The sequence below is a fragment of the Chelonia mydas genome, chromosome 5 (genome assembly GCF_015237465.2).
Source record: "Chelonia mydas isolate rCheMyd1 chromosome 5, rCheMyd1.pri.v2, whole genome shotgun sequence".
NCBI lineage: Eukaryota > Metazoa > Chordata > Testudines > Cheloniidae > Chelonia > Chelonia mydas.
Genome location: NC_051245.2, coordinates 105,217,065 through 105,244,778, shown reverse-complemented (window position 1 = coordinate 105,244,778; position 27,714 = coordinate 105,217,065). Strand labels below are relative to the sequence as shown.

The following is a 27,714-nucleotide window of genomic DNA, read 5'->3' as shown; positions in this document are numbered from 1 at the left end:
GCTGCATCATACAAAATGCTCCTAGCCATACACCAGCTGAGACTGATAGCTCCAACAGAATTTGTCCCGGGGTACTCAACTGAGCTACACTGGCCCCACTGAGAAGCAGCTACCTTGTCTCAGGGGACTAGTCCCAGTCCTTATCAGAAGGAACATGCACCCTGTGACATAGTGAAATGTGGCTACTCACCTGAATAAAGTTAATCTCTTGCATAGGTGTTAGCAGGTTCAAGGCCAAAGACTAGAGACCCAGAAACCGTAAACTCCTTCAGTTAAGATAATGCCTTTTGGAAATGAAGACTATTAGTTCCTCAAGAAGATTAAGTACGAACTACACGTATCAGTAGGTGTTTTATTGTCAAACAAATATAAACTGGTACTTTCAATCCCTGATGTCTTGTTTTGAAGATAAAAGCTTTTTCCTTCATCTTTTTTAAAGTTGTAAATATGGGATTATAAAACAAAACCCAAACCCACAGCAATAAATTAAGATAAAGAAAAGGAAAAAAAAGCTAACAAACTACCCAGAATGAGAAAAGTTAGAAGCAACAGCAAAATTCTAAAGTGGATTCAAAGTAAATTTTCTTTTTAAAAAGGATTTTTTTTTTTGCACACAAAATAAAATAGCAGCAAAGAAGGAAGATAAATACAAGTGCACACATGTCCCTCTGGAACTTCTTTTTATTAACCAAAACAGTAGTATTCATCAGACTCAATTTTGGGATGCTTGTGCAGAGTCTGTGAGGCCTCTAGAATAGAAGTATCAGTGAACTGTTCCATATCTGAAGGGGTGTGGTGACCTGGGACATCATCCACCAAAGTGTCCAGGTAACTCCCCACTGATATTCCATCCAGTCCATCACTACAATCTTGTAAACTGTTATAGCTGCCTTGAAGGGAGGTCTCCTGACTTTCCAGCAAGCTGCAAAGGCTGCCACTCAAACTACTACCTCTGCTGATGATGGCTCCCTTCTCTTCAATCACCCACTTTATTGATTCGATGCTTTCGTTGATGATGAGCAGCTGGCGCATGAGCCGGACGTCAGTGGCTCGGAGATTAACCTACATGGTAAAACAACAACAAAAATCAATTTTACTGTATTTTTTTAAACAAATGGGTGTGAAACCAATTTAAACCATAGTAGGCTGTGACCAAACGGAGAGGTAAAAAGTAAATGATAGCAGATTTCAAGCATGAAATCTGGATTTGATATTTTTAATAAAGCAGTAGTGGATACTAACATTTGAGAGATATTATTCCATGTCCGTATTCCACTATAATGTACTTATAATCAGTACCTTTGCACTTTGTAATTGTCCTGGGCTATACAATAATATAGGTCCCAATCCAACTCCAGCTGAAGTCGATGAGATCCTTTCCATTTACTTCAGTGGGAGTTAAGCCCTTATAGACATTTAATAGAAACTAATCTTACTTCATTTTTAAATTAGTCCACCACAGGACTCATCGGAATACTGGTGAAATGTTATTGGAAGAGCCGCTACCATTTAAAGGAACAGTGTTGAGTGTTTTCATTTCCTTCAGGTCTCAAAGAAACAGGACATAAATTCAACCTTTTACCTGTAAACACGCTGAATGTAGGACACATATTATATGTACAAAACTTACATTCTCCTGCACTCTCTTTATCCAGAGCCTCTCTTATTGGTACTGTAACTCAGAGTATTGACTGAGTCCTCAACTGTGCATAAGTTGTGAGGAAGGCTTGCAGTACACTGACTCTCAAAGCATATCCGAGTTCAGGTTGCAAGTTTCAGTATAAGTATTTCACAGTTAAAAAGATAGCTTAGCTGGGCTGCAAATCCTAAATTAATTATGTAATCTCAGTTACTGCCACCAGACATGCACAGAAACACATACATATGCCAAAGACAGTACTGTTCTGTGACTTACAAGCAGCCAAGCAAGTTTTAAATAGAGTTGTAAGTTCTGGTGGCCGCAAGAGAACGGAACTAACCAGCTTTGCTGAGTAAAGCAGTAGGGGGAACAAAAATTGAGGGAAGTTTCCTCTGATCATGAAACTTATCACTGAAAAAGAGGCAGTATTGCTCATTGGATAGGGCAATGCCGACGGATCAGGAGTTCAGGTTCTAATTCCTGGCTCCGCCACTGAACTGCTGCATGACTTTGGAGCTTGAAGTCATTCTTCCTCTTTATCCTTCAGTTTCCCCTCTCACTTTTTGTCTCTCATCTATTTAGACTGTAAACTCTTGGAGGCAGGAATGGTCTCTTACTACATGTATGTACAGTGCCTAGCACAATGGTGCCCCAACCATGGTTGGGGCCCCTAGGCACCACCGTAACACACATACACACACACACACACCAATGCCTAATAATTAACTGAAAGTAAAATAATTACATTGCTGGCATTGCAGATTATTTTTAAAATCAGGTCAGGTGAAGTTTATTAATCCAGCAGCTCACTAGTGATGGATTTAAATAAAGTAAATAAAAAGCCTATATGGCATCTTATCTACATTCTGACAACAATTTAACTGTATTGGTTGGCACAAACTATTGAAATGTCTGTGACTCGAGCACAATGGACTGCTGTAGTGGTACATTTCAATGGGAATATCAATGTTTAGTTTCTTTATTTTCTTAAAACCCAATTAAAAGTTACAATTATTGTGTGAATGTGGGAATTTGAGCAATCCAGGGAATAATGATGTAGCACAGGTGTTTATTTGTTGCCTTCCCATGAGAGGGGTTGTTAAAAACAAAAATATATTCCTTGCCAGGATTGATCAGAACCAGAATCAGGGTTGCCAAGATTCTGTGCAGAACTGCAGAATTCTTCACTTAGAAATAATAAAACCGCAATTGTCACATGAAAGAAATGCACTGAATATGAGGGTCAGAGAGGCCAACAAGACTTTAGTCTATGTATCCAGCACCTCTAAATTCATGAGCACCTGACGTTATCAGAACAGTCTTTCCTAACTTCCTCTAACAGTGGTACAGTATTTCCCAGATGATACGATGAAGTTGGCCTATACCGATAGGTAATGATATTCGCGGTAGGTCAGGTGGAGGGGCAAGAGTATCTGATAGTAACAGTTCCTGGAATTATCAAATATGACAGCAAGGGTTCAGGTTGCACAAGGGTAGGCTGGCAATTTCGGAGATGTCGATGTGCAAATCAATCCTCAGGTGGGAGACGACAATAGTTTTAAAATGCTACTAATCACAATCTAAATACACCAGTGAGGTGATTCTCTGCTTCCCTAAAATTTGTGTACTTGGAGTTAGAGCTATCATAGAGACCCTGTCTCCAGACCAGTATAAGAAAGGTGTCTGGAGGTAAAGTTAGGTAAAAATTTCTCTATCCTGATTTTTGGCCTCAGTGTCTGTGTAAGATTGAAATAATTGGTTTGTGCAAAGCAGAGAAATCCTCAGTTTCTCCCAATTCCTGTACTAATGTAATGCAGTGGTGGGCAAACTACAGATGATGGGCTGAGTCTGGCCCATCAGATGTTTTAATCCGGCCCTCAAGCTCCCACGGGGGAGCGGGGTCTGGGGCTTGCCCTGGTCTGGTGTTCCAGATGTGGCCCTTGAGCCAAAAAGTTTGCCCACCCTGATGTAATGCATAGTACTCCCTTGCAAAAAGCCATTTTTTTCCCTGTCAAAGAAACATACATTCTTAAGCTATATTTTAAAATAGTCTTCATATAATGTAAAAATATTCTACTTATAAAAATCACCTCATTTCACGTTATCTGTGAAAGTTTTGTGAGGGTTTAATGGTTCTCAGGATGCCTAGGACTAAGTGTCACCTTGTTACCTCCCTGCCTCCAGTGAGAAGAAGGAGCATTCCCCTGGCACTGCCAGCCCTTCCCAGCCATCCAAACTCTCTTCTCTAGGCTATGCCATCTCTTTCTGTGCCTTGCAGGTTAACAAGTGTACCTCAGTACACAAGCCTCTTTGTATTCAAGCCCCTGTAGTATTCAGCCCTTTACCCATGAACACTCACAGAATTACCAGGTCAGCTGTCCCCAAAAGGAACAACAGCATGGATGCTTTAATTTAGGATCAGCTTATTGTTCAATATCACAGCATTTAAATATGTTTAAAGTTAAAACAGTAAGTTTATTAACAACGAACAGAGATTCAAAGATTCAAGTGAGTAGGGATAATGGAAGCAGAAGGGCTAAATATAAACCAAAATCATAAATTTAATCTAGAGAAAATGTGTAAAGTTAACGAGCTAACCTTCTGTCTAATGAAGTTTTATCTGACCCCAAATGTCTTTTGCAGAGTTTCGAACCAAGGCTGATTTAAAAATTGCTCATGGAGAATTCACCACAACTCTTGGTAAATTGTTCAAATGGTTACTCTTACTGTTAAAAATTTACATCTTGTTTCCACTCTGCATTTATCTAGCTTCCATTCCTGCCATTGGATCATGTTATACCTTTCACTGTTAGACTGAAGAAGCCATTATTAAATATTTGTTCTCCAGGGAAGAACTTGCAGACTATAATCAAGTTGCCCCTTAATTTTTAATTTGTTAAGCTAAATAGACTGAGCTCCTTGAGTCTATGACTCATGGTTTTCTAAACCTTTCTCATGGCTCTTCTCTGAACCCTCTCCAGTTTATCAACATCCTTCTTGAACCGTGGACACCAGAACTGGAGATAGTATTCCAGCAGCAGTTATACCTGTACCAAGTACAGAGGTAAAATAACCTGTCTACTCCTACATGAGACTCCTCTGTTTCTTATGCATCCAAGGACTGCATTAGCCCTTTTGGCCACAGCATTGCACTAGGAGCTCATGTTCAGCTGATTATCCACCATGACTCCCCAAATCTTTTTCAGAGTCACTGTTTCCCAGGATAGAGTCCCCCATTGTGTAAGCGTGGCCTACATTCTTTGTTCCTAGATGCCATATTACATTTTGCCATACTAAAATATATATTGTTTGGTACATAAATGTAAAGTGGGGTTTTCAGAAGCACTCAGCATTGGCCTTACTCTGGTCCCATTGAAGCTGATGGTGAAATTCCCATCAACTTCAGTGGGAGCAGAGTTAAGCTGAGGTGGATGCTTCTGAGAATCCCAACCATTGCATACTGCAGATATAAGATTTATATATGTACAGCCATATAGGCCCTTAATTCTGGAAACATGCATGTGTGTAATATTTCGCTCATGTGTGAGTAGTCCCACTGATTTCAAGTGAACTATTCATGTGGGCCATAGTTCATAAAATATAAAAGACATAAGAATCCTATGCACCTGAAAATATTGGTCTACAAAAATCAAATAAAGGAAAATGTATAAATTATTAGTACATTAATATTTTCTAAATATATAAATTATGTTTGTCACATGGAGTTTAGTATGTCTATAAATGTATATATTTGTATATAAATATGTCTCTCTCTCTATATTTAAAATATTAATATATTAAGTGAAAATGTACATTTTTTTAATACAGTGTAAATGTGTTTCCTCCATATGAGTTAACATGTCAATTTCTGTGATGGTTAATTCCGAAATGATATATACTACTGTAAATGTCTATTTTAAATATGGAGTTTCATTCAACTAAGACATAAAAAAGAAAATGAATAAAATTTGTCATGCCAGGCAACAGGCATTTTATCTTGTTCTCCAAATTCATAAATTTCTGTACAGGAATACCGCATCACCATTGTTAATCCACAACAGCCTGGAAAGGAATTCATACTCTGAGGAATTGAGTGCTTTATCTTATTTTGGCAAGGCTACATTCTGGACTTGATTTTTCCATACATACTGTATTTTTAAATTGCAAATCCTTCAAAATATACTAAATTATATTACCTTGATATAGTTGCTCACAACCCCCCCCCCCCCCCTTTCAATAAATCCTTGTTCTGTTAGTACAGCAGACATTTCAAAAGCTTCTCTGGATCTTATATCCCTGTATTTCAGAGCCTGTTTAACTCTTATGCATGCCTCCTCTCCCTCCCCCATCTTAGAATGACTTTTAAATTATCCTCACGGCAGTATCACAAGCATTATTAAGTTAACGGATCTGGGACTCTGCAAGGCAATACTGCCAATCACAACTTTAATCATATTTTCCACGCATCATTATTTTTATGTGATGTTTTGAAATCAGAGATTCATGATTTCCCAGCCCCCCTGCCTAAGCAGCCTCCTCTGCTCCCCTCAATAAATTACTGCAAGACATCTGCCTGGAAACTGGCCTGCTATTGTGACAGTAGCAAATCACCCCCAATATGTAATGCAAGCTTGTTGAAACTGAGCAAATTTAGGAAAAAGGAATTTCCCCGAAGGCTAATTAAATACAGTGCCAAACAACACTAGCATCAATAAAGTTACTGATGTAATGGTTTCTTCTTGATAAATTAGAAGATTTATGTATTTCAAAACTAGTTAACAGGAAGCGCGTTGTTGCCATAATTACATCCACAGCTTCAGCTCTTGTGCAGAAGAGCCTACTTTGTAGCAATTCTTTGCATTCTTGGTGACTTGCACACGCTCCTTACAAACCACCACTTACTCCCAAGTGGCTCATACCAAGGTTGTACTTTTCCAAATGCAAACACAAAAGGTGGCCCACACAATACTGTCTCTCCTCAATGGGGTTTATTTCATCAGATAACGGAGTGCTATCTATGGCCTTCTTGCCTCTTATATCTACTTTAGTCCAGACATAATCACATTAGTTTGGATGCAGTCATGTGATTTTAGCCAATGTAACTATAGTGGTAAACAAATAAAATGCAAGAACATTCAATTAATGTGACTAAAGGAAACATAATCCCATCATGTTTGACAGCTCCATTTATTACAGCGCTGTAACAGATGCATTTCACAGAGACAAACTGAACAGGTTGGATTCATATCTAAAACTACTTTAGAAAAGCTTCTACAGCTGCTCTTATGAGTTAACAGCAGTGCATAACAGGGGCTGGGAAAAGTTCAGATGAGTAGGTACCAGTTTTCTGGCAAACAGTTGTTGTCTTATCTTCCTCCACAGCATGCAACCGGGGCTACAGGCTGGCCCTTATGCCCTGCCACTTAATTTGATGTCATCCCCAGGGAAGGTTCTTCAAATGCTCTCCTAGCTAACTGTAAACATCAACCAACATCAAAACAGATGAATGAGTTGGAGGGAGTGACACAAAATTATGAAAACAATCAGGTGACTCCCTTCCTTTTTCAGTTTAAGCCACTCACGTATAAGACTGTTCTGCAAAGAAAGGTTTTCTTCAATGAGAATATATATTTTTAAAGAGTTTATAGTAGAAAACTATTATTTCTCCTGGAGAGTGAGCTACAGTGAGTTAGGGATTGATTCGGATTAGATCAGTTTTAAAATCAAGCTCATAATGTCTATAGCTGCTAGAAAAGGCCACTGGCAATCAATGCTCAGCCTATGGTTTTCTGAATACAGCACACTACAAATTCCCTTCTATACATGGTATTATTAAATCCTTAGAAATATTTTTTGACCTTTTTCAATATTCTACCACTCCTTTATTTTAGTTGATGAAGCGATGTGACTCTCTTTGCCAAGAGCAGAGTTACGGCAGTATTAATGGTAGCTATAAGTGTACTTTAATTACAAATAATTTCTTTAATTTTAAATTTTACAACACTTGGCTTTATTGTGTGTGCTTTACAGCATGGATGGCAAGTATATAAAACAGAAGATGGACAAGGAAGTGTGACACAATGTTGCCCTAAAGCCAAATCCTCTGCCCAGAGTGCATCCCAAGTAAATCAGGTGAGTGCTGGGAAACTTTGTGGAGATATATGGGAAGGAAACCCATCGCTGGTCTAGAGCTGAATAGTACCAGTCCTGTCCCTTATAATTTTGGAGAGACATCCCACATTTTGTGGAGGGGGAAGGGAAAGATTAGCAAAACATGGTGGCTGCTTAAAAGCAGCTCAAAGGGTTGGAGTGTGAGAAGTAGTTCTGGGGAGAAGGATTAGTGGGCAGAGGGTAGGTAAACTGGCCACAGATGCAATGTTCTTCCATTTTGAGAAACAGTCCCAGTTCCAATGATATTTCCCATTTTATATACAGAGAATCTCAAACCAGTAGAATCTTTCAAAACAGAAGTAACATTTTAAATGCAACCGCTGTAGTTACCTCAGCTAAAATATTAGAATTAGTTACTGTAGTTTTCCTTTCATGAGGTGTGTAAAATACGTGAGTCTCAACTTTTTTACCCTAATTGTTCTAGTTCCTCTGTTATTCATACTGAACAATTTTCTGGCACCATCTATGGATATCTCCCTCTTTATTTTTTCTACTGGGTTAGCCCTGCTTTCTTTGGAATTTAATCTCAATATATTTCAAGTTTACCAAGTCTTTTAAAAAACATTTTAACAATAAATCAACATCGAAAAAGTTACCTCTCTCTGAGCTTTATGAGTCTTCTCCATTTCCTAGCAAAAACAATAAAGCATACTCTGTTTTTCCTGATATTAATTTTCCCACTACAAAAATTCTCACGTGGTAGCAATTTAGTGTAGTTTAGTGAATTCATTAATTTGTCCTTTCTTCTGGGTAACGGAAGAAATCATCTACACCTAAGCAATATATAGATGGCATCATGCTATTTGAAAATATGTGGTCTGACCAGCTAAAAGAGCAACCACAGACAGCGTATCAAACCCACCAACAGCAACACATAGGCCAGTCCTTGGCAGACGACGTATATCACAAATTGAACTCTACAGAAATTAATAGACTCAAGTTCAGACCCAGTGTATGTGAGCACAATTCTGTTGAAGTCACTGGAGTTACATTTGTTTAGAAAAGGGATGAATTTGGCCAATAAACCATGAAACCAGCATTCTTCATTTACAAAGTGATAACCACAAGCAGGGCACTAAATTCTGTACTTGTAGGTGAATGGACTCCGTGAGCTATTGTTTAATATTTGTACTACAATAGCGTCCTGAGGCTCCTGACAGGAGAGGTTTCCCATTGTGCTAGGTGCTGTACAAACAACCACCACATCCTGTAAAGGTTATAGTGTAGGGGGTCTTACATACCTTTCACTGTGATTCTATTACTGATATCTCACTATGTAATATAGTCAGCTGAGTCTTTTTCCCAACAGAACGCTGAGTGCTGCTATTAATATTACCTTGCATTTGTATAGTACATTACATCTGAGGATCTGAAACCACTTCACTATCTTTAACTAATTTAGCCTCACGATGCTCATGGGAGGTAGAGAAATATTATGACCCCTTTTATTACTTATGAAAAAGGTGGCATGGAGATGTTTAAGCATGAAAGTTTGAAAGTTAGTCCCTTAAGTTAGGATACTAGATACATGAGCAACCTGATTGATTTTCAGAGGAGCTCCTGGAACTCCAGGCCACTTGAGCACATCAGTAGTCTCATTGGCTTTAATGAGACCTTGCTAAATCAAGGTCTTAGTGTTGATTAGTGCACCTAAATTCATACTGATGCACCAAAATCAGAGGCCTAGATTTTCAGGAGCACAGTTCATTTTTAAAAATATCAGCCCATTTATTTAGATGCAAATATACAAAATTTAGGTGCCTAACCTCTCACCCTGAAGTTTGAAAATACTCACCTATGTGATCTTCCCAGGGTCATACAGGGATTCTCTGCCAGAGCTGCAAACAGAATGTGAAAACCAACCTTCTCCACTAAAAGTTAAATTGGTGGTGATTTAGAAAACAAATTTTGCATTTCTTTCTTCTTTGCTTCTGACCTGATCTAGGTTATGTTGCATGGCTAATAGTATTTTTTATTTCCCTATCGCCTTGAGTTTTTTAGATTTACAATGGATCTTATCTCATTTTTGAGGGCTGTAGTTCATACAAATTACATTTTTAGTGAAAGATAGGTGGGAGTTGGAGCTGCTAAACTCTTGGGCATTGTAAATTATCCATTATCAACTGTACTTTTAAACATTTATAATTACTCATATTTAAAATATTTTGGCAAATCGGAGAAGCACATAACCTTTGCATTTTTTTATTACCTTCTTTTCATGTAATGATTATGAATGAGATTAAGAATGATTATGGTGAAAAATAGCTTAAGAAAATATTGGGAGAAAAAAAAAGGGAGTTAGCAGCTTCCATTTCTTGCCTTTTAATACCTCTTCTTTCAAGCCTCCAAAGTACCCAAAATAATGTTAGTTGATGTTACCCAGCATATATCACAATTAGTTTTAAGTCATAGCTCTTTTAAAATGAGCAGTCATTAAGGCTTCACTGTTGCTGTCTGAGCCCTTGACCTTGCTGGTTTAGAGGGAGACCACAGCCTTGCGATGATCTCCTTTCAGTCTGCTGCAGTTCAGGAGAAACTATTCATTCAAAGCTCACAACAAAATGTTTCTTTAGGACTTTTGTAACATGTTGTAGCAACATAATGAAACTTTCCGATGAGCGGCCTTTAAACAGGAGAGAGAGACAGCAAATGCTTTGGCTTCAGTTTATTGAGAGATTTCTTTTTTAAACTGTAAGCAGAAATCCACTTAAAGGCAGAATAAGAAAACAGAGCACCTGAAAATGGCACAGAACCAAGCACCTGTTATTTTTAATGAGGAAGTGTGCATGGCAGGTCAGACTCACTACTTTTACACTAAGCAGGCAAAGCAACTTGCTCAATGAAGTGTTCTTAAGTGCTCAAATCATCCCACAAACGGTTCCCAAAACATTTTTGTGGGTGCCTGCAAAATAGTTTTAAGCATGAATATTTTAATAGCATAATTACTCATGGTTTTGATACAGTAGATGAGACTATTAATGATTTATAGTTGTCTTAATATGCTACAGAAACACAAACAAATGTAAAACTTTGTTCATTAAGTGATCCACTTTCGATTTGACAGAAAAGAAACACACACAGTCAAGTTGTGCTGCCATCATGTTAGTTTCTCGAGGTCTCTTCTCCCTCTTAAATTACACTTTATTTATTTGGGTTATTTTACTACAATCTGCTGTTCTCTTTGCCAAATATTTAGCAATATTTGTGCTACTCACAAAATGAACCAGTTGTAATCCACAGAAAAATAATTCTGTACTATACCTCCTCAAACTGCGTTCTCTATCTTGAAGTTACATATGACAACTAAAACACACATGCCCCAAATATACTGACAATTCTCTATTGTGTGAGAGGAAGAAATAAGAAAAGGAAAAAACCCTCACTATGTCTATGACAGTTATACTGTATCAGACTGATATATTCGTCTTCTGTTCAACAGCTTAACAGTGAGCAATGCAAACCACTAGGAGAGTCAGGTAATCTTAGCTATTTTTTCATGCATTCTACAATAGCGGAAATTAAGTCCTGTGTAAAAGGTTGAACATACGTGGAAATTACCATAAACTAAGGTCTAATTCATCACTTCAAATACTGCAAGACCCAGAAGTAAGCGTGATAAAGACAGATGTCTAGCATATGGCACCAGAATGACCACTGCACCTAAAAGAGCCTCAAATGTCTTTTTTTATGTTCTAGGGAAACAATAGTGTATGGAGGTGAGAGGAGTGGAAAGCTTCATTGCTGTCCTGACTTATGATAGCCCAGATTTTTCTAAACCCCTTTAAGTATGCAGATGCTGCTGTTTATAAAAACAACTTCTGATGTTATAAATATGTCTCACATCACATGGAGGTGAAACAAAATGTTCAGAAAGTTGATGTGGACCCAAATACGTTGGCAGACATGATAATACAAGTGCAAACATTTAGGTCAACAGCCAGTGGCAAGAAATGGCTGCTGGTGTCAGCAAGTGTTGGAGCAGATGGTACAGGACAGAGTTATCATCATATGCTCTGGACATCTGGCTCAGCAGCAACACACAGCTTCACTTCTCCCCCTCCCTCTCCATCAGATGGCATTCTGGCTCAATAACATACGTAGTTTTTTTCCACTGAATTTCAAATATGGCACAGTTAAGTCTCTGCATTATCCCTGCCTGTCTTGACATAAGCCTATTTAATTATGACTCTGAGTAGACAGTATGTACTATAGTGTAGTACTGGGTGCCTGAATAGGAAAACATTTGCTCACTTCTGAGTTTGCTAAGTAAGTGCTGATTCCTGTTCTGCTGATCCCTCTTAATCTAATGGGCTTAGATCCAAACACTGTGTACAGTCAAAAACTTAAGAGTGCAAAAGAAAAGAAATTGAAAGATCATCTTTAGTATGCAGTATGGATTTATACAAATCTGAAGCTGTTGCTTGGATTTCACCATGAAAGACTGTAGTGTGCCATATGGTCAAAAGTAACTCTCAAACTAAGGCAATTTTTTAAAAATATATACATTAAAAGTATATATTGAGAGTATAATATGATATAATATCCACTTCAGAGTCCAAAAGTTAAGAACTGGAATTGGATCCAAATCTCAACTTTCTTGAAGTACTAGTCTGTTCATATTTGATTTCACAGTACAACTAATTAAAAAGATGCATGTGAGATGCAAAATTAAAATCAGGGTCTGACATTCCCAGAAGTTTCTATCAGGTGTTTGGCATCCATTTTAAATTATATTGCATTAGAAGTGTGCAAGTTTTTGATTACGGTATTTGTGTTTCATAAAGACAGAGGGAATCAGGCAACTTTTCAAATTCAACATTTTTGTTTTGTTTTTTTTAAAGTAACCACAAACTGAAAACTTTTCAGTTTAAAGCCAAAAGTTTTTGGCTTTCAAGTTTTAATTTTTTCAGCAGAAACATTTTTTTTCAGTTTTGTTTACATTTTTCCATGGGACAAAATTTCCCCAACCCGGCGCTACTCACTCCTCTACCAGCTTATTGTCCATGTGTGTTTCATGGGCTTTGCTCCATGCCATGAGTATTAGTAAACTTTGGCTCTTCCAGACACAAAAGGGAAGTGAATTTCCTGATTTGAAGGCTTTTCACTGAGAATGCCCTGCCAGTAGCTCTTTCAGGTATTTAAATCTATAGATAGTTAGCTCAAGCACCTTAGTTGATCTGAGCTGATGTGGTTGAGCACAGATCACCTCTTTCCCTCTCAAACAGCCAGCAGCCAAATGACATGTGGGTCCTTTGGTCAGTGTCTTCACTTTTAATTGCATCCAGAAGCAAATGGGAAGCTAGTTTAGTTTTGACAGGCTGGTGCAAAATGCTGCCTTAGACCAAAACCAATAAGCAAGAGAGCTGCTGAATTCTACACCAGCTGTAGCTTTTAAGTGCTCTTCACAGGTAGTCCCAGAGCTCATTGAAGTAATCCATTCTGGAGGACACAGAAGCATGACTTTCTAGACAAACTCTACATCAGTGAAACACTGTCACAATCATTGTGCCAAGCACAGATAAAAAAAACAAACCAAACCAAAACAAAAACCCAGACACACACACTACTGGCCAATGATGTCTCCTGGGAGACTAGCATCAGTCAAAGATCCTGGCGTAATTAGTTTGCTAACTTTTAGAGCACAAAATGAGCACACAGGATAAAGATATCAACCTTTCTATATTCTCTGGTTGCTTCTGCTAACCCGCCAGCACGACACCTTCTTATCTGGAATACGCCACAGCCAGCTTGCCCTAACTATGCCCCTATCTTAGCAGGGTGTACTGTCCCTTTATTGGACAGTCTTACCCCCAAGCAGTAGCCTTTTACAAAAAAGGGTACAAGGTAAGCATGGTCTGGTCCTGGTTCAGCATGGAACATCAACATCATTGGAGATATAGTGCTGTGAAGGATGTCTGGAAATCACAGGCTAGGCTAAAAAAGGGTAGGGGGAAGGGCTGACTTCTGTTTGGATTTTTTTTTTGCTCTAAGACTCTTGTTGCATTCAGCTGGAGGGCTGAATCCCAAAACACGATACCTGTCAGGGAAGGCCATTGTTGACTCAGGGGGAGGGAAGGGGCAGGAGGGATACTGAGGCAGCAGCCGTGTCTCCATTCCAGGGACTACTACACACTAAGACTTTGTCTACACTGCCAATTGAATGACAAAACTTTTGTTGTTCACAGGTGCTTAAAGAAGCCCCCCTCACCCCGAAAGATAAAAGTTTTGCCGTGGCAAGTGGCAGTGTAAACGGCTCGTTGTTGGCAGGAGCACTCTCCTGTCGACAATGTGAACTCCACTTGTAGCGGGTGGAAGTGCTGACAAACAGTGTTTACACTGCCCGACTTTTAGCGACACAGCCATGGCGACATGGCCATGTCACTAAGAGCTGTGTAGTGTAGACAAAGCCTATGAAAGCATGGACAATACTTTCTAGATTTGATGGAAAATGGAGTGTGAAGTTGTGCGTTATTTACATGCACTGCTTCTACTCTTCTCTTGCCAGTACACAAAAAAGGCTTCCCTTTTCACTCCTGCATTCCTTACAATTTCTCTTCTGACCTGAAATATTTACTATACACATAGTACTAATTCCAGGGACCCACACCAAATAGTCTGTCGTGTGCTAAATATTTCCACTGGAAGCTGGAATTCTCCCCACTAGGCCAAGGAGCAAGCTACATAGTCACTGTAGGGAGGCTGCTTCACTCTGGTGGCTGAAGTAGCCCTCTGCATGTGCAATGCACCCCCTGCTATGAATTAGGAGGACTGGAGGATTCTTGCAGCAGTTCTTCTGGTCGCACTCCAGCCCCAATCCCACCTGCCCATTTTGTGCTGCTATCCAAGGAGACCCTGTGGGCTGTGAACTGTGCACCCTCTTCTTGTGTAGCTGAACCACACAGATCCAGTTATTAGGAAGACCTCTCTGACCATGGAGGGAGTTGCTGGATTTGGTCTTTCCATAATCCCAAACTATAAAAAAGCGCACGTCATCATTCTGTCCTCACCCACACCTTGCTCTCAGCACACACATCAGTTGGCTTCATCTTCTGGAGATGGTGGACTGCAACAGAACAGTAATTAAAACAGAGAAATAATCACACTAGATACAGAAAGTCAGATGGGGGAGGGGAGGAAGGTCATGCATTTAAGGATTAATAACAAGGATTTTTGTTATAAATTGGGGACACATAACTTGGAAGTAACAGAGGAGGAGAAGGACCTCGGAATATTGGTTGATCATAGGATGGCTATGGGCTGCCAATGTGATATTGCCGTGAGAAAAGCTAATGCAGTCTTGGGATGCATCAGGCGAGGTGTTTCCAGTAGAGATAAGGAGGTGTTAGTACAAGGCACTGGTGCGACCTCATCTGGAATACTGTGTGCAGTTCTGGTCTCCCATGTTTAAGAAGGATGAATTCAAACTGGAACAGGTACAGTGAAGGGCTACTGAGGAATGGAAAACCTGTCTTATGAAAGGAGACTCAAAGAGCTTGGCTTGTTTAGCCTAACCAAAAGAAGGCTGAGGGGAAATATATCAGAGGGATAAATATATCAGGCTCTCTAGAAATATATCAGAGGGATAAATACCAGGGAGGAAGAGGAATTATTTAAGTTCAATACCAATGTGGACACAAGAACAAATGGATATAAACTGGCCATCAGGAAGTTTAGACTTGAAATTAGACGAAGGTTTCTAACCATCAGTGAAGTTCTGGAACAGCCTTCCAAGGGGAGCAGTGGGGGCAAAAGACATATCTGGCTTCAAGACTAAGCTTGATAAGTTTATGGAGGGGATGGTATGATGGGTTAGCCTAATTGTAGCAATTAACTGATATTTGACTATTAGTGGTAAATATGCCCAATGGCCTCTGATGGGATGTTAGATGGGGTGAGATGTGAGTTACGACATAGAATTCTTTCCTGGGTGTCTGGCTGGTGAGTCTTGCCCACATGCTCAGGGTTTAGCTGATCACCATATTTGGGGTAGGGAAGGAATTTTCCGCCAGGGCAGATTGGCAGAGATCCTGGGGGTTTCTCGCCTTCCTCTGTAGCGTGGGGCACGGGTCACTTGCTGGAGGATTCTCTTGAAGTCTTTAAACCATGATTTGAGGACTTCAATAGCTCAGAAATAGGTTAGGGGTTTGTTACAGGGGTGGGTGGGTGAGATTCTGTGGCCAACAGAATCAGAATCAGCGTGAACAGCTGATTCGCGGGAAGCGGGGTGGGGTGGGGCGGAGAAGCAGAGTGGGGCAGCGCATTCAGGGGAGGAGGCAGAACAGAGGTGAGGTGAGCTGGGGCCGGGCGGTCAAATGGCTCTGGAGGTCTTAATTAAAAAGCCTGGGAAACTAAATATAAAGCTAGTATTAATCCAAACTGAGGCATGATTCACAGCACAATTCACATGTTTAAGTCCATAGGTATGTGGGGAGTGGGTGAAGGATAGGTGGAGTTTTGGCCCCACCCACCAAAATGCAGCTGAGTTGGCATGGAGCTGGAAATTAGGTACCTAAATACATTTTACAATTTCTGCCTCAGCCCCTCTGTCTTCCTTACTCTTGGAGTACCACATTCCTTCTTCTATTATCCCACTTGCCACAGAACAGATGAAGTTTCCCCTATCTCTCTTCTTTAGAGGGTAGGGAGCTATTTATGCAACTAATGAGCACTCCCATGATGATCAAGAGTGTGCGTGATTGTCACCTGGAAACCAGCTAAAGGCTGAAGAGTCGAGGACCTAACTCATTTTGTGAGGGTTACAAAAAGACTTCCTCATTTCCTATCCGTCTGAATTACTATATTTAAAAATAAATTAGTGACATAGCTCACTCCTTCAACCCATCACATTTATTATATATTTTGAGTTTCAGGATAGTTGCAAAGAGTTCTTTTTAGCCTAGTTGGTCATATCCATCCTGACCAGTGGTGAGCTGGAGCTGGTTCGCACCGGTTTGCTGGAACTGGTTGTTAAATTTAAAAGGGCTTCTAAATTTAACAACTGGCCAGAAGTGGTGCCTTCAGCGCTGACTCCATGGGTACTCCAGGGCTGTAGCACCCACGGGGAAAATTTGGTGGGTAGCTCCCCGCCCGGCCCCAGCTCACCTCCAATCCACCTCCACCTCCTCCCCTGAACGCCCCCGCCCCCAACGGCTTCCCGCGAATCAGCTGTTCATGTGGGAAGCCTGGGAGGGCTGAGGCCTCGCACTCAGGCCCACGGAGGCAGAGCGGAACGGAGGTGAGCTGGGGTGGGGGGCAGCGTGAGGAGGGCTGCCCGCGCTGCAGCAGGTAACCTGGGGCGCGCAGGGGAACCGCTCCCCACCCCAGCTCACCTCTGCCTCCCTGGGCCTGAGCGCGAAGCCGCCGCTTGCTTCTCAGCCCACCCAGGCTTCCTGCGTGAACAGCTGATTTGCGGGAAGCGGGGTGGGGTGGGGCAGAGAAGCAGAGTGGGGCGGCGCGTTCAGGGGAGGAGGCGGAACGGAGGTGAGGTGAGCTGGGGCCGGGCGCGGAGCTGCTGGTGGGGGCTCTGCACCCACCAAATTTTCCCCATGGGTGCTCCAGCCCCAGAGCACCCACGGAGCCGGTGTCTAAGGCGCCACTTTTGATGTGATCAGTGCGGGAGTGGCCGCTCCCCTTACTTTCCCCCTAGCTATGCTAGCCTGCCCCTAGGAGCTAGAGGGACCTGCCGGATGCTTCCTGGGAGCTGCCCCAGGTAAGCACCACTGGGACTCCCCACCTTGCCCCCCAGCAGGTCCCTCTGGCTCTTAGGGGTGTGATGGGCACCCACTACGGTGGCCCACAAGACCCTCCTGCCCGGTTCTGGGGGCAGTCAGGGGACAGGGGTGGATGGGGCAGGGGTCCCGCAGGGGGGGCGTCAAGGAATGCGGGGGGTTGGATGGGGCAGGAGTCCCGGGGGACGGGGGTGGGCCATGACCCCTCGTGGGCTGAGGAGGGAACCAGTTGTTAAGATTTTGGCAGCTCATCACTGATCCCGACCAAATTCTGCATCTATACTGTATGCAAATTTCCTCAATAAATTGAAAGTCTATTTATTTTGTGACCTCATATGGGATTTGAAAAAAGCCTTTGGGATTCATGCACAAGCTTTAGAGATCTGAGGATAATATATTTTGTGCACAGTATAACATTCCTTTGAATAACCCTGGGACTGATAGCAATGACGGATTAAAACAGCTCTGATGCCAAAATACTTCCTCCACACAGTCAGACAATAATTATCATGGAAGAAAGTCACATGTCTTGATCTATGTAAATTGTTTTAAACATTAAATGCTATAGGAACCTCCAATGCAGTTCAGAAGCTACTTTCTTTGGGAGTACAACCAGAATTCAAAGCATGGTGAAGTGCTTGATGTACTCATTTGAATACCAATATCTAGAAGCATTTCTACCTCAAATTTTTCATAGTGATGCTATTGGCTAACGCAGTGGTTTTAAGAACAGCTGGTCTACAGGCTGGAAGCAGAGGTTTGGGTATGCAAGTGGATTTCACGAATGCTTGTCCATATTGTTCTTTAATAGAGTTTTGGAGGCAGCAGGAGTCTTAGGTCTTGTCTACGCTACCTGCCGGATCGGCAGGCAGCGATCGATCCAGCGGAGATCCATTTATCACGTCTAGTATAGATGCGATAAATTGACCGCTGAGCGCTCTCCAGTCGACTCCGGTACTCCACCAGAACAAGAAGCGCAAGCGGAATCGACGGGAGAGCATCAGCTGTCGATTTACCGCAGTGAAGACATCGCGGTAACTAGATTTAAGTATGTCAACTTAAGCTATGCTCTTCACATAGCTGAAGTTGCATATCTTAGCTCGACCTCGAGTGGTAGTGTAGACAAGCCCTCATAAGCAGTAGGGGTGAGGAACTTGACTATGTTGTACAACAAGTAGGATATGTATGTGTGTGGGGGGGTCTATATGTATATATGAGATAATGTTTTCCCTGTGGAGTGTTCTGTGCATCCTTGTCAGATGTGAGGATCTCTATACTAGTTCCCCAAACCTATGTACCTTCCACCTCAAGACTACAAGCTCCTCATGACAGGTACATTCCTGCTGGCAAAGACGACCCAGACACAGTAGAGACAGCGTGGGCTAGCAGATAAGGTGCTGGTCTGGGAATCAAGAGGCCTATGATTCCATTCCTGACTCTGTCAGTGAACTACTGTGTGACCTTGGGCAAGTTACTTCACCTCTGTTCCATCTCCCTGTAATACAAATAATTACTAAGACAAGGTGAGTGAGGTAGTAATTTTCTATTGGACCGACGTCTGTTAGTGAGAGACAAGCTTTCAAGCTTATATAGAGCTATTCTTCAGAACCTGAAGCTTGTCTCTCTCACCTACAGAAGTTGGGCCAATAAAAGATCGTGCCTCACCCCCCTTGTCTCAGGACTAATATTCTCCAACCACTGCAGACCTGAAGAAAAGCTCTGCTGTGTAAGCTCAAAAGCTTCTCTCTCTCTCTCAGCAACAAAAGTTGGTCCAATAAAAAACATATTACCTCATCTTGTCTCTCTAATATCCTGGGACCAACATGGCTACAATAACACTGCATACAAATAATTAACAACAACAACTCATTGCAGTTGCTCATCGGTGGAACGAAGGTGAAGCAGCCCCTCCTACCCAGACTTAAGACTGCGTCAGTTGGCTATTTTATTTACAGTCAAATTTTAACCAAAAAATTCTAATAACCAACTTAATAGAAAATCAGCACTTAGCTTTGTGATGCTGTGTACACATGCTGGGCCGTATCTCCACTGAAGACGATGAAAGTTCTAATTAGCAAACACCATTATAAAGGGGCTAGACTGCGTCTATAATTAGGTGATATGGTGTGTTTCAACTCATGTTAGCTCAATTTTAAAAAGCACCTCTTTTTTACTCATTAGACAGACCCTAACTTTGTCCCACTTAGTATGACAATAAGTGACACTAAAGTTGGTGTAATCAATATACTAATGGCTAGATGGGAAAAGTTAAGCAACTAATACAAAGGTGTAACAGAAAAGTTAAAGCAGCCTTGCCCCTAACCTTCTTTATCTTACACATTCTCAAAGCTTCTCAACCTGAGAGAAAACAGGAGAAGGAAAGGAGATGGAACTCCAGGAGCAGGAAGGGCTAGGTTACGAAAATGAATATATTTGCCTACTGAATTCCAGCAGGTGGCAAGACTAATAGCTCTGCTTCATTTTTACTTTGATACTTAATCTAGGTCTTCCACCATTGCAATTAACCTCATAATTTAAAAAAGAATAAACTAGAAGAGAGCATCTCAAACTGTGGTCTGTATACATCACCAGTGGTCTGCAACCTACTTAGTAGCTGGGCATGCGTGTACATAGGTTATGCATCTAACTCCTGTAATGTCTCACACACCACTTCTGAATGTGTCCCCCACCCTGTCTGTACTGTCTACATCTCAAATAGTTTATTGGGCAACCCCAAAATTCTCTCCACTTCTTTATCCCTTCCTTCCAAAAAGCACTGCATCCAGGGTTGGCTGGGCTAAGCTTGTAAATGTCATCCTTAAATAAGCCATGAGAGACCACTGTTAAGTGCAATATACACTCCCAACATTACTAGCCTGCCTTGTCTTCTCCAAAAAAAAGGCTAGGGCTACTGCCTTTGTCGTGTTCCCTTGAAAAATTAAAAAGGATCCCATTATTTTACTGATGCATATTGCACATACTGTAGACACAGCCAAGGCAAAATACTCCTCAACCTGTCTTGTCCGATTTTTTTTTTCCTTGTTTTGTTTCTAAGATACAAGAAAGTTGATTTTTGCAGGGTCTCCACTAAGAATCTCTTTGCTTATTTTTACTCCTCTCACGTGTTTTAAGATCATGTTTTCCCTGGTTAATTATGTGTGGTTATTGTGAGAAGAGAAACAAGGCTTTTGAGGAAAGCAATATTTTATAATTGCTTACAATAGCAGTTAGGGTCTGGGAATTAATCCTGGCTATTTACTGCAGTATACTGCTATTGAGGCTGTATTCGAAGGGAAAGAAGGCTGAATAAATCAAGAATGAAAAGGTGCCCAGTTAGTATTTAGTGCATGGCTCTGCCCTTCATTTTGATCTCCTGAACACAGATCCTTCCATTTACCCCCCAGATCATTTGTGTATAGAGTACATGGATTACTACCGTGGTGCTGGATGTTCCCTGAACTATATTTTCTTTTAGTGATTGATGTAGAGGGAAAATTCTTCACAGTCCTGGAGATCAAAGCCCTCCAATTAACAGAGCAGGTGACTCATGGACATCAGTAATGCAAGCTTCCTCACACTCTCACCAATGGGCCTCAGCTCTGATCAGCCCAGGCGACCTCTAGTGTGTGAGAAAACAACTCTGTGCCCATGGCCTTAACCAATCCTTGGCCACTTTTCCTAGAGTGTCAGCAATAGTCAATTTGCAAAGATTACACTGGTTCACTAAGAAGGGGACTGAGATCACTAGAAGCCACTGATCAGCTATTGGGTTGTAATAACTTTGTTGAGTACTGACTTGGGATGGATTTGAATCAGCAGCGTAACACGGAAAGTTCTCTTTTTATGTTACCATATAAGAATAATCTTAGTGTTCAATATGCTTTATACAAAACTACAGAGAGCCTCCAAGGAGATTTTATATAGGGACATAAATGGGCCAGTACATGCCAGTATGCCACAACACTGAAGGAATGATTAGAGAGGTTGGAGGAGAACAAAGAGAGGACCGTCATGGAAGGCAAGGGAGGCCAAAATTCCAAGAAGAGGAGCATGGTCAATAGCGTCAAAGGCAGCTGACATGTCAAGGAGGATGAGGATGGTATACTAGTTCTGACTTTGGCTAGGAAACAGTCATTACAGACTTTGGTGAGAGTGGTTTCAGTGGATGCCATGGCCCTGGATTGGAGAGAGTCCAGGATGGAACTGGAGGAGAGGAACTCCAGACAAGATTGCAGACAGCATGATCAATGAATGTAGAAATGAAGGGGTGATGGGCAATAACAGAAGAGGCAAAAGGGGTCAAGTTTTTGTTTTTTGTTTTAAACGGAGAGATTAAAGCATGTTTGTATAGTGAGGGGAAAGAGTCAGGAGAGTGAGAGGTTAAGCAGAAGAATTAGAGGGAATGAGAGCAGGCACAGGAGAAAGAGCAGTGGAGGGGATTGGATGGGGGGGGGGGTCAGTGGACAAGCAGAGGGGTTGGAGAACCCTGTGTGTGTGTCTGTGACAGAATAGGTGCTGGAACTAGGGGTTCCTCCTGCACCGCCCGGCTTGAAGTGGTCTCCATTATATATAGATTTACAGTTTGGTTTAATGGCTCTCAGCACACCCATTATACAAACTGTTCCAGCATCAGTGTGTGACAGTGGAGGAGGGGAAGGGGATGGTCACATTGTATCTTACCCCCCATCTGGCCTTATTCATGCCACGAGGCAGGAGTATTTTCATAAACAGGCACCAGCACTCACTAATGCCAAATTAGCTTCCTCTGTTCTCTGTAACCTACTTTATCTTGCCCTAACACAGCACATGCATCACTCCGTAACTGTGCTGTGCTAGACTGAAACTTTGGTTTGCATCTTTAAGTGCCACATAACAAATAAACCTAATGAACATCTAAAGTAACAATTTGACACCATTACCTTCATAGAGTGATCATTACAGTAAGTATCAAGACTGGTTTAGGTGAATACTTTGTATAAACCATATTCAATGAGGTATAAAAGCAAGAGTGATAGCTCTAGTATGAAATGGCCATTCTTAAAATTTAGGTTGTCAGGCTACAGAATAGGCATCTGAGTTGTCGCTAGCTCTCAGTAAATTAAGCCTTGTTTTTTCCTCCCCAAACCAGATGCTTCATTCCAGCCCACCCCCATCAATGTATACTACATACAAAAAGCATACCATGTGGTGGATTATAAAAGTAGTATCAGCATAAGTTTGAGACTGCAATGTTACTCAGGGGTAAGGCTGCGAGTTTGTCATGGAGGTCACGGATTCCGTGACTTTCTGTGACCTCTGTGATTTCTGCAGGGGCCAGCGCGGCTGGCACAGGGGCCGGCCGAGGAGCTTGGGCAGCCCCTGGGCCAGCCGCCCTGGCCACTGCTGGGACAGTCTTGGGCCACCGTGTGTTGGATCATATTAAAGAAGTTCTGTATTAAAACCACAAATGAGTTTGATTCCCCATAGTTTAAATTCCAGGGTATTACTAATTAAGAGGTCTCTTGGTTTTTGGTACTGTTTCTCTCCCTCTGTGTGTGAAAACTTGCAAGCTGCTAATTGTGTTAGTACATTCTAAGACAGAGTCTGTTCTCAAAGCAATTCACAGAGACTCAAAGCAATACTCTAACAACAGAAACAGCACCCAGAGACTCCCCGCCCTTTTGTTGTATTAACAATTGTGATTAAAATAGAGATAGAGGATGTATGTGGATGGATGCTTGGTGTGGATAATAACTGAATGATCAGGGAGGTGCCAGCCTAAGAATCCAGTGTCCATCGGCTGAAGAAGGCGTCAAGTGGAAATAACCAGAGGACCCCCGGAGGGCAGACTGGAATCCACCCAACAGCCTCAAGAATGGGAGAACCAAAGAACAAGATAACATCTTGGAGCCGTCAGGAATGTGCCATCTGCTGATTGATTCAGCAACAGCATGATGCAGCAATTCCCATAGACTGGCATAGGAAGAAATTCCTATAAAAATAGACTCTAAAAAGTGAGAACTTTGGGGTCTGATTCTGCAAACCAACTTCCAGGAGCATCAGATGAGCATCTGACAAGGCCCTGCTCCCTCCTCATGTCCAGGCCACCTGGCCAGTGGCTTGGCATGAGCAACTCTAAGGCTGGTAACTATGATAACAACTTTGCAGAACCTGTGTGTGTGTGTGTGTGTGTGAATGAATGTGTGAATAAATATGAGATTGAATGCAATGTTATAGCTATAACTAACTGCTTACTATGATAACAACCTTGCAGAACCTGTGTGTGTGTGTGTGTGTATGAATGAATGTGTGAATAAAGATGAGATTGAATGGAATGTTACAGCTGTAACTAACTGCTTACTATGATTCTTTCTGTATTCACAATAAATGTGGTATTTTGCCTTTTTCCCTTTAATAAGATCCTGCTAGTTTTTATTTTATTGGTACAACACGTGCCCCTCTCCCACAGCAGCAGCGGGAGTTTTGGTGTGGGTTGAGGCTCAGGGCTGGGGGCTGGGGTACGGGAGTGGGTGACGGTGCTGGGCAGAGCTTACCTCAGGGGGTTTCCCAGAAGCAGCATCATCCCTCAACTCCCAGCAGACAGCTCTGCGTACTGCCTCCAATTGCAGGCACCACCACTGCAGCTCCCATTGGCCATGGTTCATGGCCAACGGGGGCTGCAGAGCTAGTGTTTGGGGTGGAGACAGTGCACGGAGCCTTCTGGCTGCACCTCCGCCTGGGGGGAGCCATGAGGAGCCAGGTAGGGAGCCTGCCAGCCCCGCCACACCCCACCCCCCAGCACCAGTGGGGTCACGGGCTGCTTCCCCCAGAGCACCCGCAGGACCCCCGGGCTGTTCCCGCCCCCCACCGCCAATCACATGTAGCACCCACAGGGCCGCCTGTCCCACCCCCGCAAAGATTTAGTCAGTGGTACAAGTCATAGTACAGGTCATGGACTGGTCACAGGGCCATGAATTTTTGTTTACTGCCCATGACTTTTACTAAAAATACCCGTGACTGAAACATAGCCTTACCCATGAGTAGCAGAGCCCCGAGTTATTTATGCAGCTCATCCCAAAAGGGACCCCACAAAGCCATCATATCACACCACACTATCGGCTACTATAGAGTTTATATTAAAACTGTATGAGAAGTGTTATAGAGAGTTACTACAAAATGTATTGGTACGATTTTCATATGCCTGTAAAGCCAGGTTCCCTTAATACCCGCTGTCTACACACTTCTGAGTTACTCTACACTTACACTGATGTAACAGAGATCAGAATCCGACTACTAGCGATAATGCATGCTGTTCACTAGGTGCTCACTGTGAATTTCATGGTAGGACAGCCTATTTTAAGTGAAACCTGCATTTTACTTAAAAAAAAACAAAAAACCAACAGTTGCTTAACAGAGTTGGTCTTCTAATGAAAAACAGACTTAACCCAGTACATAACACTTAGCATAATATAGCTGGACCATTTACATAAGTGTTGAGTTAAAATATGAATAAATATTGCATGGTCCAATGGCAGACCACAGACAAACAGCCACTTTGCCAAATTATAAATGGGGTTTTTATGGAAGCATACAGAGATTCCAGTATACTCAGTTGAGAAATAAATAGATCTCAGAAGTTTAGTCTTATAAACTGAATGACTGATGGCAGGACAATTTTTAGGAGTAAAGAGCTCACATCCTTTTAGAAAAGTATTAGTCACATTAAAATGGAGTATTTGTATAGATTTACAATAAATAGAATTCAGGGCATTATCTTAAATGCTTACCAATATGCTAACATACCCCAGACGTCAGAAGTTATCACTCAGAGGACTAAAATCTACCTAAACACCGCTGGCTGTCAGTTTTCTTCATTCTGCCAGCTAATCGTATGAGGTACATATATCCTGAAAGTCATGGAGTTGGAAAACCTCTTGAGCAGGTGAGAAACCTGCTCACTGCCACTTTGGTGGCATTATGCAATTGTGACCACAGCATGGACGTAGGAGTTGCTTTGACTGTGCATGGATTATAGCAACTTTTGTTATACATGATCTTTTCCTAGATTCTAAAGCCAGATGGGACCACCGTGATCATCTAGTCTGATCTGTATAGCACAGGCCATAGAACATTCCCAAAAGAATTCCTAGAGCATATCTTTGAGGGGGAAAAATCCCATCTTGAGTCAAGAATCATCAGTGATGGAGAGCCCACAACACTTGGTGCATTGTTCCAACGATTAATTACTCCCACCTTTAAAAATGTATGCCTTATTGCACAGACTCTGAATATGTCTAGCATTGGATTGTGTTATACCCATCTGTGCTAGATTGAAGAACCCATTATTAAATATCTGTTCTGCATATAGGTACTTACAGACTGTAATCAAGACACCCCTTAACCTTTTCTTTGTTAAACTAAATAGACTGAGCACCTTGAGTCTATCACTATGGTTCCTTAAGGGGCCATATTCACATGGGATTAGGAAACCATCAATGAAGTGTGTAAGGGGAGTGGCTAGACCTTGCTAAAGATTCTGAAAGATATTAGTGGCTCCCTTTCTAGAAAGGAAGCGGGGAATGTATTTAGCTGCTCTCCTTTGGCCTAGCCGGAACAGGGCTGTTTTCAGAATTGGTTTTGTGTGGGTAGGCAGTGATGGAAATTAATTGCACAGGGGCCTAGAGATCAGCAGCACTTCTCCCTACCAGGAAATGGGGGAGTTCAGCAAAGTATGTGGAGCAGATCATACCAGATTGTATTTTTTTTTTTTTTTTTTACAAGAATTCAAGGAGCAACAGGGCAAGGACAGGAGTTGTCAGTTAGTTAAGTCTGAACTGTAAAGTATATCAAGGGCCACCAAGGGAACACCCATTATTTAGCGCCGTCCATAATCCACTCAAAGCGCCACCCAGCCGTGTGCAATACAGAGACCCCAGAGGGCTCTCTCGCCCCGCTTGTCAGCAGAGGTGTGGGGGTGAGGAAGAAGGCATTCAGTGGCACCCTCTTACACTGCGCACGCTCACAGGCACGGGGCTGGCGAAAAGGGAATGGTGGCCGAGCAAAGTCCAGGGTGAGCGGCGCACGGGTTGGTTTGCCAGCCGCTGGCGCGGGGCAGTGAGACGCGGGGCGCAGCAGGGTGAAGGGGACTCCGCCCGCCCGCTCCCCCTCCCGCCGTGTGCAGCGCGCACCCCCGGGCGCGGTGCCAGACTCACCATCTCCTGCTTGAGGAGGTGAAGTTTGGTCTCCAGTCTCGCCAGGGCACTGGCGCTGCTGCTGAGCCGGGAGGCCCCAGGGGCTGAAGCAGGGCAGAAGCCGCTGCCCCCTCCGCCGCTCCGGTCCCGGGCAGCGGGCTCCTCCCCGCGCAGGGAGCGCGCCAGGCTCTCGGGCACTTTGCGCCCCAGCTTCAGCTCGACGTCCCGCAGGTCTGGCAGGGGACCCTCTTCCATGGCTGGTGCGCAGCGAGGCTTTCCGGACTGAGGGCGGTGCAAGGCGCAGCGGACGAGCCAGCACTAGCCGCAGTGGCCCGGGCTCACCAACCTCTCCATGTCAGCAGCGTCTCTGTGATCCACCGCAGCAGCGCCGAGAGGGGCGGACAAGCCGGGCAGGTGACCCGCGGGAGACATGAGGAGTAGCTGGTCGCCAGCAGCATTGTTTGATTGGCAAACCACTTCTGCCTCTCTCTCTCCCTCCCTCCCCTTCCCCCCCGGGCGCGCACGCTGTCACCAGCTGCAAAGCAAGAAACTGCGGAAGCAAAAAACTCTTTGCCCAGCAGAGAGGCTGCCCCTTCCTCCTTTTGCTTCTTGCTTTAGCTGGTGAATTGCGGCGGGCTGTTCATTGCATATAATCTGTCCTTCTGGAAGGAGTCAAGTCCAGGTACAGCAGACTCCCAGGCTGGCTGTTTTCTCTCCCCCCATGTAGTCATGTGTCTGCTGCTTCCTTAATGTCTTTGGCTTCTAGGATACACGCTGAGCAGCTTACAGCCTGTCATGTGCGCGCCTACGGAGCTGTCTCTCCATGTTCTCCCCATATAGCTACAGTTTATCCACTTCCCTGATGAAATCAGACTTTCTCTCCGGGCAGTTTGATCCAAGTCATTGTATTTCCCGATGGGCTGAAACTTTAAACCCCAGTGGCAGGTGGACCAGATGAGGGCCAACCCTTGTACCGTAATGCACAGAGAAGAGACTCACTCTGATT

At 42.7% G+C, this 27,714-nt stretch overlaps 1 protein-coding gene across 1 annotated transcript; it reads right to left on the bottom strand.

Annotated features, from left to right (window-relative positions):
- Positions 1-332: 332 nt before the first annotated feature.
- On the bottom strand, positions 333-27,714 carry LURAP1L (leucine rich adaptor protein 1 like). The gene is made up of 2 exons (XM_007053424.4): positions 26,730-27,714; positions 333-1,062 (listed from the first exon to the last, which is right to left on the bottom strand). Exons 1-2 carry the CDS (start codon positions 26,961-26,963, stop codon positions 685-687), a joined length of 612 nt encoding a protein of 203 aa, XP_007053486.1. The 5' UTR covers positions 26,964-27,714; the 3' UTR covers positions 333-684.